Source organism: Ornithodoros turicata, chromosome 8, assembly GCF_037126465.1.
Source record: "Ornithodoros turicata isolate Travis chromosome 8, ASM3712646v1, whole genome shotgun sequence".
NCBI classification, from domain to species: Eukaryota; Metazoa; Arthropoda; class Arachnida; order Ixodida; family Argasidae; genus Ornithodoros; species Ornithodoros turicata.
This window is the reverse complement of record NC_088208.1, coordinates 20,642,635-20,655,676: the sequence shown is the minus strand read 5'-3', so window position 1 is coordinate 20,655,676 and position 13,042 is coordinate 20,642,635. Positions and strand designations below refer to the sequence as shown.

At 47.4% G+C, this 13,042-nt stretch overlaps 1 protein-coding gene across 1 annotated transcript in view; it reads right to left on the bottom strand.

Moving 5' to 3' along the window:
• Window positions 1-2,800: 2,800 nt before the first annotated feature.
• LOC135366648 (26S proteasome non-ATPase regulatory subunit 1-like) overlaps window positions 2,801-13,042 on the bottom strand; it is a 153,016-nt gene continuing 142,774 nt past the window's right edge. Inside the window, exons 20-24 of the mRNA XM_064599446.1 lie at window positions 8,598-8,908; window positions 7,333-7,603; window positions 6,246-6,482; window positions 3,085-3,160; window positions 2,801-2,949 (exon numbers count right to left, since the gene is read on the bottom strand). Coding sequence (XP_064455516.1) covers window positions 2,873-2,949; window positions 3,085-3,160; window positions 6,246-6,482; window positions 7,333-7,603; window positions 8,598-8,908 — 972 coding nt within the window. The 3' untranslated portion in view covers window positions 2,801-2,872. The remainder of the gene's footprint in view (window positions 2,950-3,084; window positions 3,161-6,245; window positions 6,483-7,332; window positions 7,604-8,597; window positions 8,909-13,042) is intronic.

Sequence of the window (13,042 nt, the reverse complement as noted above, 5' to 3'; positions counted from 1 at the left end):
TTAGTTTCCGCACAGGGAGCATACATGTGAAAAATTTTCACCCATTTGTTTGTCGTTTTTAAGAAAACAATTTTTTAAATTTCCCTGGCACGGCGGTCCTGTGGTCGGCAAACCCTGACCAATCCCGGCTTCGTCCTGGCTTAGCCGCGCTCGTGGCTTGGCTAGCGCCAAATCGTCGATGCGATGGCGGAGATCTATGGGGCGAAGGTGAATGTTTTGGGTGTGTTCCGTGATAATTGCTGTCGTTAATAGCCTCAAAGATAGTTTTGCCGGTCTTCTTTAACAAGCCTTACAGGATGGCCTCGTTGTGCAACGACGGTCGTCGTGAGCGGACATTCTGTGCCCGCACTGTGCTTCATGCTACCAACAAGACCTAACACCTAACGTGTGACATACACTTACGCATTCTCAATAGCTTTGGCAGCGCACTATGCGCGGACTTGCTGCGCGTGCAGAAAGCACCACCAAAGCTATTGAGAACGAGAACGTGCTCGAAGACGAAGTATTCCTTATAAGAAACATGATAAAACGGTGCGGTGGTCCCCGATAGCTCGTGACAGCTATTTCAGCACGATACAGCGGCCATAACGGAGTGTAAACACAAACTGGTTGCCAGGCAGAGCTGGCTAGGTGTGGCTATCCAATCCGCGCAGTTCCAAGTATGACGTCACAAGTGGAACCGCCGCCCGGTAGTTTTTCTCAAATTTCTCACGAAGGAGTGTGGAAATTTGGAAAGCAATGTGCGTTTATGAATGAAGTTGGGACCACGGTTCTGAATATCACAACGTCTTCATACTTTCGGAACAACAGCGGAGCTGCACTTTAAATAGAAAGAACAACCGACGGTCTATGAACGGCGCTAGACAAGACAAGACCTCCGGGACTAAGGCAAGACACTTCCTCCCTCCGAAACGTCGACTTATTAATCCCATCATTTATGAGCGATTTTGCCAGGAACGTTAACCGTTCAGAAATCGTAGGATGATTGTTTTTTTTTTATTCCGCGTTACCGCTGCGAAGCAACTGTAGCTATGAGCGGCGTACAGATATGGACAGAGGAAGAGAGGACAGCAGGAAGGAGTGGGGGACAGGGCGGGTTAGTATGCGTCCTTGGCAGACTTCAAGGGGAACTGTGCCGACATTCGTCTGGAAAGTCTTAGGAAAACCCAGGGAAAACCTCAGACAGCACAGCCAGTGGTAGGGGGTTGACTGTTATAGCCAGCGCTATGGCTACCGTGACATATGCTACCATTAATTCGGTAATGGATACTTGAAACGTCGCTGTCGGCAGCTTCTAGTTTTTGCTCTGCCAAGCAATCAATCCGCCGATTCGAGACAAAACGTGCTCATTATCATATCGCATCTCGTACGTATCAAAAATCACACCACTCAGCGGCTACGTGAACAATCAGGACGCTCGAAGTATAGCTCCAAAGTGCTACGACAGTCTGGACTGAAAACGAAAGCTAAAAGACGGCGTTACATGCCTTCTCATAATGGTCGATACGTCACCGTTCAAAATATTTCAATTACATTCGATGCCAATCATTTGGTTTGGCAGTCGTGCTCGTCGCTTGTACGGTTCTTGCTCTACAGAACATAGACCCCACAGATTCCAGACAAAACTTTCCTAGCACGTTCTACAATGTCTCAAAACGATTAAGTATCTAGGGCTACGTTCCCGTATTTCTGTGCGCCTTCAGCCACGAGTATTCGAATGCGAACTCTCCGAGCACAGAGCCGTGTTGGGATATATGTATATTCTTATTCACGAACGGCTCTGTCTGAGCAATTACACTGACGCCACCCGGGCAGGCTGCCCGACGTAGAATTCTTTGGCGATCGCCTCTTTTTCAAGTTTGCAGACGACATGCGGAAGAGTGTGTCGTCTGCTTTGTAAACTCTGTTGATGGCCGCGATACCAGATGCCGGCAACAGAAAGTGCGTAGCGCGCATCCCGAAATCTGCGTCACAACATACTTCGTAATGCGCGGCTTCGTTAACGTCTTCCAGACTATTCGGACTTACGAAAGGAGGTGACACTTCCGGATTGCGAAGGCTGACCGCATACTATTCGAACGTGCCGTAGATCTTGTGCCCGCATCACACCGGAAAAGGTGGAACAGCTTATGCATACGTCACCGGAAAACCGGAACCGGATGTGTGGATGAAATTGTGCACACGGCATCTTCACGCAACTTTACATTCTAAAGCCTGGTTCGCACTATTGAGTTTCAATGCTTCAATGCTTTCAATGTTCGCTTCTGGAGAGAGTTGGCTGAAGAGTCACAAAATTGCTTTCTTCGCTTTGTAATCGGCGCCAGCGTGCAGGACATGCTAGAAAACGAGAAAGCCATGATTTTCATTCGCAGGGATATGAAAAACTGCAGTAAGCTTGTCGAATTTGTTGATTGCAATCAATTCCCCGACTGTTACTGTAGGGAATGACATCATTTTGGACCAAAATATCGAGGGCGGGCGTGCCGAGAGAAGCGATTTTGTTGCATCTCCCATAGACTCCCATGTATCGGAAATCTGACAAACTGTAATTCGCTAAAAATGAGTGCATCGAGTCAGGTCTTCGAAAATATGCCATTCCCTAGATTAATTCGCGAGGGGGACACACGTGTACCTGTTTCGTGTAGAAATTTAGCGAGGTTTACGAGGACCCTGCGAACGAAAATTCTCCATAGACTTTCTAAGTGAGTCCGCCTTAAAGGCGAGGGCGAACTTAGAAGCACTTGAAAGAGATAGTTTCGCAAATGAAGCGCCGTATTCCTTCGAACAAGGCAGACGTACGTGGGATGTGAAAATGACATTTATTAACACAAGATCTCCTACGACGTGGCTGGTGCGAAGCAGGAAATGACCATTACTCGTCGACGTACTCGAACGGCTCCGGAGGCTCAGGTTCTTCACCTTCGTCGCTCTCAGCCGTGGGTCCACCAGCTGTAAGAGAAGCAGTCATACATATCAGGCAGTCCCCTCCCCTTTTTTGTAGCATATCGTTACAGTCGTGCTTATGGCAACGTCAGCACAACACGTCAACCAGTAACGCCATTCAATGAGACAAAACATGCTTACCAGAAACGGGTTCCACAAGTTCCTCAACGTCTTCAGACTTGGTATCTATCATCATTATGATACCGCCGATGGTTATCTAAGAAAAGAAAGAGAGAGAGAGAAAAAAAAAGCTTAATTCATCCATGCCGTCAAAGTAGGCTTATCAGAGTACCATATCGTAAGCCGGCAAAGAGCGATGAAGACATCCAGACAGAACAACGTACTGAAAGTACGTGAGGGTGGCTGGCAGACACGTTATCACTTATCTGTAATTCATGCCCAAGCAGCACAATGTACTGAAAGTCGAGTGCAATAGGGGTGGACGGTATGTGTCTTATCAATGTTCTCGAGTTTCACGAGTCTGTTCAAGGTCTTCCATCTACCCGTCCACCCCTATTGCACTCGACTTTCAGTACATTGTGCTGCTTGGGTGGTATTCATTTTCTGCCACAATGATGGAACTGTCATAGACAGGAAGTGCCGGATATAGAGGAACGAAGACCCGGGACAAACGATCCCCCCCACCCCCACAGTAACATGCCGCCACTCCGACAGGCAGAACGCTCGGCAATAACGTACAATCAGCCAACCAAAAGGGAATAGCTAGTTATCCCCAATCCTTACAGGATTCAACAGTTCGACATAGCAACAACATCGCGCCGTCTCGCGCCGACATTTCATCCTTCGAATCTGTCCTAATCAGCAGTTCATGAAGAGAAATTGCGCGAAGAAAGGAAGATCAATGTCCCCGTATAGCAGACTGCCTTTGCCAGATGCTGTCTAGTCGTAACAGAGGGACTGTTTCAGGCCCTGCGTCATCACTTGCAGGCGGTATGAACACATCCCGGTATGCTTTTCCAAGGTAAGCTTATTTCGAAGTGTGTTGCAGGGTTTGCGCACGAATGTATTTTGGCGTGGAATAATTGGGCATGCGCGAACAATAATTCTTTTAGGACTGAAGCGAATAAGAAGCAAATAGTTGTATAACCAGACCAGATGCACATGTACGAATACAGACATGCGTGTAGCATGTATACACATGCTATATTCGTACGGATCCAAATATGAAGTGATATGATATGATTCACTTTGTTTTATGCCCTCTAACGTACCGTTCTCGCCTTCAAGTGTGCAGCTTCGAAATCGTTCGAATATATTCGGTTTGGAAGAAACAGTGATTCGATTGGGAATTCGAATACAGAATTCTGTTTTAGGGAATCGAATCGAATATCGAATTAAATTCGCTTCGGTATTCGAAAACGAAAAAGAAAAGAATCGAATATTTGCACAGGCCCAGGAATAATTGTCGCAATACCAGATCCCTGGTTCAGTTTGTTACACATCGCGTCAGAGAAAGTAGGTTCCAGAACAGCTCTCACAGGAGCAACAGTCCCAGGGAATACTCTAATAAAAACAAAAGAATACACGCACGAAAAACTGCTCACGAGGTGGAAGCTACGCCGCATCAGACGTTGAGCATTCGCAAGGAATATCAGGAGCGGCGCACCGCGTATATATAGCAGACAACATCATCGGCCTTGTCATCTGCTACGGAATATCTTGTAGCTGAACCGCAGCGTATTCCCTAGCAGACCACGCCATCAGCCTTGTCGTCTGCTACGGAATATCTTGTAGCTGAACCGCAGGGTATTCCCTAGCAGACGACGCCATCAGCCATGTCGTCTGCTACGGAATATCATGTTGTTGAGCCGCAGGGTATCCCGTAGCATGCGACGCCATCAGCCTTGTCGTCTGCTACGGAATATCTTGTAGCTGAACAGCAGGGTATTCCCTACCAGACCACGCCATCAGCCTTGTCGTCTGCTACGGAATATCTTGTAGCTGAACCGCAGGGTATTCCCTAGCAGACGACGCCATCAGCCTTGTCGTCTGCTACGGAATATCTTGTAGCTGAACCGCGGGGTATTCCCTAGCAGACGACGCCATCAGCCTTGTCGTCTGCTACGGAATATCTTGTAGTTGAGCCGCAGGGTATTGCGTAGCATGCGACGCCATCGGCCTTGTCGTCTGCTACGGAGTATCGTGTAGCTGAGTCGCAGAGTGTTCCCCATGGTCAGAAGAGCACGAAAAGACACGATGTTGAGTGATCGCGCTCACGTGGTAGCGGGAAGCTATGACGTTTTGGCGCATCATCTTCCGCTGAAGTATTCTGGGGAATGTCGCCGTGTGAAAGGAGCACCAAGTGTAAAATAAACGGGGTTGACGAAAAAGTAACAACATTTCCTCATTAACTGGCACTCAGCAGCAACTTCCGGCAACCTTTCTTTCTTTCCTGCCACCCGCTTGGAGGCGACGGTAAAACAAGCGTACCCACTTTCTTTCTCCACCGCTAACGGAACGAACGAAAAAGAAAAACACGGAGAGACATGAACGGACGTGCTTTAGCGAACACAAACACTGAGAAGAAAGAAGGAAGGAACAAGCAGAGTGCAAAAGGAACACGACAAGCAGACGATGGCGAAATAAAAGTCGCCAGCAGAGGACGCTATATACGTGCTCCTGCAAGCAGAATCCGTGCCGCGAAGTGGCTAATGTGGCTGCCGAAACCGAAACCAAAAGCAAAGAAATAAGTGAGTTCGGTATTAGCCGGGAATAGAATCAAAGCGGAATGTACACAGACGAGAGCAATTAAGACGTGCTACATTTCGAGTGAGTGGTTCCCGAAGGTGGCAAAGAAAAAAAAAAGAGAATGGAGCAGAAAAGAAGGCGGGAAGTAGCGGGAGAAATAAGGTACAGGAGGTAAGGTACTTTGCTGTCTTGCTTTTGGAAACTGATTGAACAGTGTGGGGGCTTTCTTTTGTTCAGTTTCGGTTCAGGTCCAAGATGGCGGCTGCAATATCGTTTCGGTTCAGTTCCAGTTCATTTGAAAAGTAATTTTTGAAGAGGATAGCTTTCCCCATCAGGACTCCCCAATGTCGACAACCATGTAGGTCCGTTCCATAGCAGCTTTGTGGGGTCACGTGATCGCCAGACTCTTTATGCAGTACGCTGACAATGTGCGACCACCAAACTAACAAAATAAAGTGCCGCCTCTTGATCTGCATCATACCCATAACACACAGAAGCAGCAGTGTGAACGACACTTTCAAACGTTTGCTGCATCTAGCGGCTTTCCATCAACTTCGAATGATACCAAAATGAAAAGCAGAGATCATACTCACATCTTTGATGGGCCTGTAGCGGCATCCCTCGGGCATCTGTATAACTTTCAGTTGTGGTTTCACTGCACGAGCCGGGTTACTGAGCATTTCGAAGCTTGGTTCTGGCTTCTTCTCTTTCGCAGCTGCATCTTCGCCTTCTTTCTTAGTCTCAGCCTCAGCCGACTCTGCTAGAGTTGCAGCAGGTGGTGCAGCTTCCTCAGTTGGTTTCGCTTCTTCTTTCGTTTTATTGTCCTCATCCTCAAGAAAAAGACATATCCCGAAGGCTAAAGTCTAAGTCGGGGTTTCATATTTCACATTACCTATCGAAGAATGCACACACGCTTGCTAATAATTTCTGCTACTGGCCCCATTTTTTTAAAGGCAATTCACAGAATGCTGTTCTGTGTCCAAGGCTTCTCATTTTGAGTTCGTACTGCACATAACGAACAGTGCTTCAACCAAAGGTTCACACGTCCAACGCGATATTTGTAAAACTCATGCAAATCACAACTGCATCCCAACTGTTGTTCTTATCGTAGCTCACGCTATTACGCCGTAAAATACTTTATGCTTAATTCGATCGTTTCCGGAATACGCATCCTCTACGTTAAAAACACTACTTACATCTTATCCGGTTTACAAGGCTATTGCGTACTCTTCCGCTATATGGAGCTTCACCATTGTCGGTTAGTGAGTTTCAGTACATCCAAAGGCTGTCACGATAACGGATAAAAAAAAACTGATTAGCCAATCACTTGATCCATGTCAAGCGGCTGATATCACGCTGCTGAAATTTCATGTGACAGCTCCCTTTCCAGCATCCTCTTCGTATAGCGCTCCCGATCCACCAAAATCACGTTAATATTACAAAATCTTCGTTATATCGAACTTTCACCGCTATTACGAATTTCCCGTTATATCGAATCTTCACCGCTATTACGAATTTCCTGTTTTTTCGAATTCTCATCGTTGTTACTATTCTCACCGTAGATATTGTTCCTCCTCCCTTTATAGAGGTTATATGCTACGTTATTTGAAACTTTTATATCCCACACTAGCAGATACGCCCTATCTTTACCCAAACGAGACAGAGCTAAAGGAGGCGTACCACTTCCATGCTTTCCGGTGTAGCTTGCTCCTTCTGCTCTTTCTTGTCCGCCTCTTTCCGCTTCGCCTTGGCCGTGATCGAGAGCACGGCCGTGGTCACCTTTTCTCTCTCGCGTTCCTTCTTCTCTTCCAGGGGCGGCGGATAGGCGAAGGTAGATGGCTTGGCCGCCGATCGCACACTGAAGCGGGGCATCTTCAACTCACCGTTCAGTCCCACCAGGCACGTGGGAGTGAGCGCAAGGGATAGAAAGTGCGCCAGAGGGAACCAGTACCTGTCACCAAGTAATCGAGTAAGCTGTTACTCGACGGCTTCTGGAACGTGTTTTACTGCATGCCTCTCTTCTGTTCTCCGATAGTTCTCGTGGCTGACAATTAATTTTTACGTTTAAGTGACTACTGACGAGTAAGTTGACTAAAACAGGGCGTCACCATGAAGTATAGAAACCTGGTGGGCAAGTGGCCGCGCCCGTTATAAGGTTGGTTTTTAGCGCGACCTACTAGATTATACCGACCATATCATAATCGGCAACCCCTATGAGGAGCCCGTCCGCACGATCCGCTAGGAGCGCTACACATCGGCCCGTGAGATCTGCATCATGACTGGACAATGGAAATTTGAATTTTGAACGCGCAGAAGCGGACGTACGACCAGCGTAGCGGACGACAGCAACGACACCTATGAAAACGCGTAGAATGATGATGATAATCAAGTTTAGAACGAAACACCTTCCGTGGGATATCCACCGCTTGTACAAAGGTAGTAAGGTAAGCTGAAGTATAAAGTATTGTAGAAGTTGAGGAAGCAATGACCAGGCCGATGAGTAGCGCCACCGCTAGCCTCCAAATGCGGCGCAGGGAAGGGGTGCCTATGACATTGTCGCTATAATATAGTAGGTCGTGGTTTTCAGATATGGTAAAACGCAATCAACAAGTACTACAGAGTGTCACTAGACTACTGACAACGTGGCTTCCGAAATACCGCATCATACCGCACCCAATGAACGCATAAGAACCCGAGTCTTGCATGCTACCATTGGTATCAACTGTCACGAACTAGTAGCTCGAATGCTTGGCGGAAGAGAAACCGGAGGTCACTGACAGTGACGTCATCGCTGCAAAACCGCTGGCAAAACAATTATAATAGACTAAATTAATTGAAGCAGTATATGTTTTGGCTCTGGCAACTCCGACCATCACTGTCACTGTCACTGCGCCCAAGTTGCACGAGTATAAAGCTGAGACCATATACCAGAAAAATAGGCCTACCAGAACTGTGTGAAGACCAGCATGCCCACAACAGCCGCAAGATTCGTGTGGCCTGTACGAGAAAGGAGTCCGATGGAGACATTGCGTCCTCCGGCGTCCAGAATGCCCTGGGCGATGATGGCTCCAAACTTTGCCATCACATCGTCGTGCTTGTCGGAGACCACCTTGTGGTAGAGTTGTCGGAAGTCTTTCACTTTGGGGCAGGTGGCTTCTGTCTGTTGGATCAAAATTAAGGCAGAAGCAACGAGTGCTCCTTGGCGAACGTAGTTCACGGGGTCGTTCGTCATGGGTTCCAGAAGAGCCAGCGCTTCCTGCATTCAACAGTTACCCCAGTTAGAGTTTATCGTTCAGACTGGACAGTAGTTTAAGAAATCTGAGCTCCCACATCCATGGTCTCCTGATGCAGCAGACGACGTGTAGCAGACGACAGTGCTGATGGCGTCGTCTGCTATGATCAGTACACCGTTCCCGATATTCCGGCGCCGCGCGAAAGCTTAACATAATATCCAGTGGAACTTCAGACCTTAATCGATTGTTTTTTTTTGTTTGTTTTTTCTTCCATTTTCAGCAAGCTTTCTTTATCCAGGTGGCGTTGCGAGAACGCGAAAACAAGGAGCACGCAATGTTAAAACGATTTCGCAACTGTCCAAGGTTCTCCAAAGAGTGCTGGCTAATCAATGAGAAACTGTTTCAAGTCTTCCCAGTCCTCTGACCACCGCCGGGTTGAACTTGCTCTAATGACGCACTCATTAGCCGCAGCCACTAGGAAATTTTTAAGCGTTCTTCAATGGAAGTGCTAAGCGAAATTTAATCAATGATTGTGTTGGGAAAACGTCGCGCTCGGATGCTCGCTTAAGTACACTCGATTTTTTTTCCCCAGTAGGATCTAATCAACGTTGCTGCTGAAGAGAAAGAGGATTCGTTAATTGTCTTAACCTGAAGCTGACGTCACATGTGTTGTGCATCCAATTAAGACGTAAAGCGTGCAATTTAGATTAGATCGACAGCGCATCTTACAGAAAGCCCCAGGACGCGTGTGAGCGATAACATGCGTGCAACGTATGTTATCGCCCAAAAGCGCTCGCATAGAACGCTGTCCACCCGCCGCTGCGGAAACGCCGCGTGCGGTTAGCTTCGGGCGTTTCTCGACAGCGTCGCTTGCCGCTGAGAGAATCTCGGCGTTCTGCCGCTCGAATAACGCCTCATGCGCGGTTGGGCCTCAAGTAATGCAAGCCGGTGTAAAGATGCTGAAGGTAGCATCTGCTCTTTAAACCCGGCTCTTCGTGCCCCACGCCTTATGCCCGTGTGAAGACGTGACGTGACGCTCAGGCGGTCACGTGCATTCAACTAACTCCGACGTTGCCATTCTCGCACTCTCGTCTCGCCCGAAGTACCAAGCCAGCTTGGCTCTGCTAACCTTTCCTTATAATCCCCTAATGAATGACCGAACAAAGTCGCGGATACATACACAGGGTGCGTTTTTTTTATTCGTTACAGAATTTTTACAAAAACATTTTCTCGAAGAAAGTATGTATCTACAAGATCACTAATTACCTAAAATTCATTATTTAACTCTTTTAATTAGGGGTTTTCGTGCAAAAAGGAGATAACATAACGGGAGACATTCCTCATTGAAATATTGTGTGTTGAAATCATCGCTCAATCACGCTGAGCAAATGATCCGAAGAGAGAACTACGCAGTTTTCGAGCGCAGAAAGAGCGACAGGCAATCAAAGTGAGAGGGCCACGTGCTTTGGAGCGATGGAGCTGATTGGTGTAAGAGCTAATCTGTCGGCCAGATAGACCGTTCTCCGACCCAGATAAGGCGAAGTTCGCTTCATTTCTGCCCTCGAAAAGTGCGTAGTTCTTGTGTTTCGATCTGCTAGTTTTTTAAATACAAATTCTGTAACGAATAAAAAAAAAAGCATCCTGTATATGTATATGACCGACTTTGTTCGGTCGTTAATTAGGGGATTATAAGGAAAGGTTAGCAAGTTAGGAAGACTGCATTCCATCGCCAGAGAATATTCCTTCTTCCGTTACCCGTCTGATATCAGTATCGCCTTGCGCGTCCTTCTTCACGCTGTTTACAAACAAAGCTTCCACCGTTTCTTCCAACTTCATTCTTCCCGCGATATTCCCTTGGCGCGTGCTTACATCCTCGCCCCCTCCGATGACATATTTCGTTTCGTAAACCCACTCGTGATAACCGGTCGTACCCTGGGTAATGCTATCTTACAGGAACATCCTTATTAGACGGTTCTAGTTGTAGCGTACGCAACCGCCTTGCGTACGCAGGGGAATAGCATCTGCACACTGCGCGCGCGGTAAACTCAAATTCCGTGCACCCTCTACTTTCTTGCGTACACGAAACGCCTGCGCACGCACGCAACACGATTGCGTAGGCAGTACTAGAACTCTCTATTGATTGCGAAATTTTTTGTAGAAAGACGCTGTCTAATACTGCCTTGCAGCAAAGCAGTTTGCTCCGCATCAAGAGGTGCTCGCATAAGAAATAGACATTAAAATAAAAGTAAATAAAATAAAGATATAGAAAGAATGAATAAAAGTAAAGAAATCAAACTGTCTGTAGCAATCACGTATATTGTTACTCTTATCTCGGTCCGCGGCAAACGAGCTTTCGGAAAGCACAGTGCTGAATCGAAGCATATCTTTCTAGAGATGACATTCCTTGAGAGTGAGGCAGTCCTACTGCTTCTTGTTCATCGTTGTCTTCCCACAATCTCAAGGAATGTAATCCTCTCCAGGTCATCACCTGCTCGCTAGCATCCTACTTTTAGGTTCATTACCTTTCTAAAAACAGAGCACGAAAAAGGTGGACAACTCGAAGGGCGTACAGAAAAGCAGTTTCCTCCCCCCTTCGTATTCCTGGCGTTCGAAATAAATGCGTTATAACTCGCAACCTGAACGATCACTTTTTGCAAACCGCCATAAAACTTTTCGTGCCGGAACAACCCATACACCACACTGGCACAGCTAGGTGAACACTCAGCATAAAATGTACGAGTACGCGGAAGGAACGCTCCCGAATACAAAAGCGGTCTCATAACCGAAGTTTCCGAGCATCCAGCCCGTTACCTTTAACGCTACATTTAATGCCACTTCATTGTGACCCAGTTAAAGCATCGTGGGCAACGCCGCCGCATTGTTTACGAAGAACGTCGGGAACAACCGACTATTGCTCAAGACTTTTTCCCACAGACCTCTTCCCCCTTTCTTCCCTATTCCCCTTTGTCCCCACGGGCCTTCGCCAAAGGAATCACCACGTGGAGCTACATTAAAGTATAGAAGGAAACAAGTTTTCGAAAAAGACGACAACACTTCGCACTTCCATTCTATAAGAGTCTGCACACATGCAACAGGGCCGCCTTTTTTTCCCCCTTTCGATATTCCTTTGTCTTCCCTCCGTCTTTCCCTTATAATATAGGTTAGGAGGAAATGGGGAGACGGCTCTTCCCCCTCCGTGTTACTTTTTCTCCCCGATGATATGGTCCTTTGATTGGTTCCTGCCGGTGGGCCAAGACAGATTAGAAAGGAAACGGAAGAGAGAGAGAGAGAGAACGAGGAAAAGAAAAGAAGGATGAGAGGGAAAGGGGATGAAGCGTGACGGCTGCGGTTCCCCTTTTCCCCCCCTCTCTCTCTTTTCAACGATACGCGGCAAATATTAAAAGCGGCCCTGTGTGAGGAAACTTTGCAAAGAGCGAAGGCGGTCTGGGAGAGAGGAAATATAGGAGGAACGAGATGGGGGGGGGGGTGACCGTTCCTTGTAGGCGAGTTAGGTCAAGAAGTCCAATCGTCGCGGGAGATCCTTGGGGAGTGTAAAGCGGCGTAGAGTGTGTAGAACGAGGAACGATAAACGGCTGTCATCGTTACGGGTGCGTTTTCTTATTCAACTCGAGTAGTCAGGGAGTTGGGTAACGACGTCAGAGCCTTTATCATCACGTGACTCCAGAGTAGCCACCTTTGACGGTAATTTTCGAACGGCTAGAGTTACTCTGCGCTCAAAATGGAGGACTGGCCTGACAGGCGAGACGACTTGGAAGTGGTGACATACTGTCTGTTTAGCAACTTACCGCAGATGCGTCCGCTCGAGCAGATTTTGAAAATGTTCCACAGTTTTTAACCAGTCCTACATTTCCAAATCGGACACCACCCAAATTGTCTATCAATAGTGCGGTTGGTAGCCGTGTGCTAGCTTGTGTGTGACTTCATAACGATGGCTACCTTCCTTCGGAGCAGAGTTCTTACTCCCTGGCTACTATGGCCAATTTTCGCCGCAGAGTTATGATATAATTTCCGCTACTCTGGCTATTTTTTCGCCGGCTCAAAGTAACTCGGAGTTGCCAGAGTTGAATAAGAAAACGCACCCATCGTCTGCAGTGGTTGACTTTGAGCGTGCCATGCGGTAAAACTCACGTTTTTAG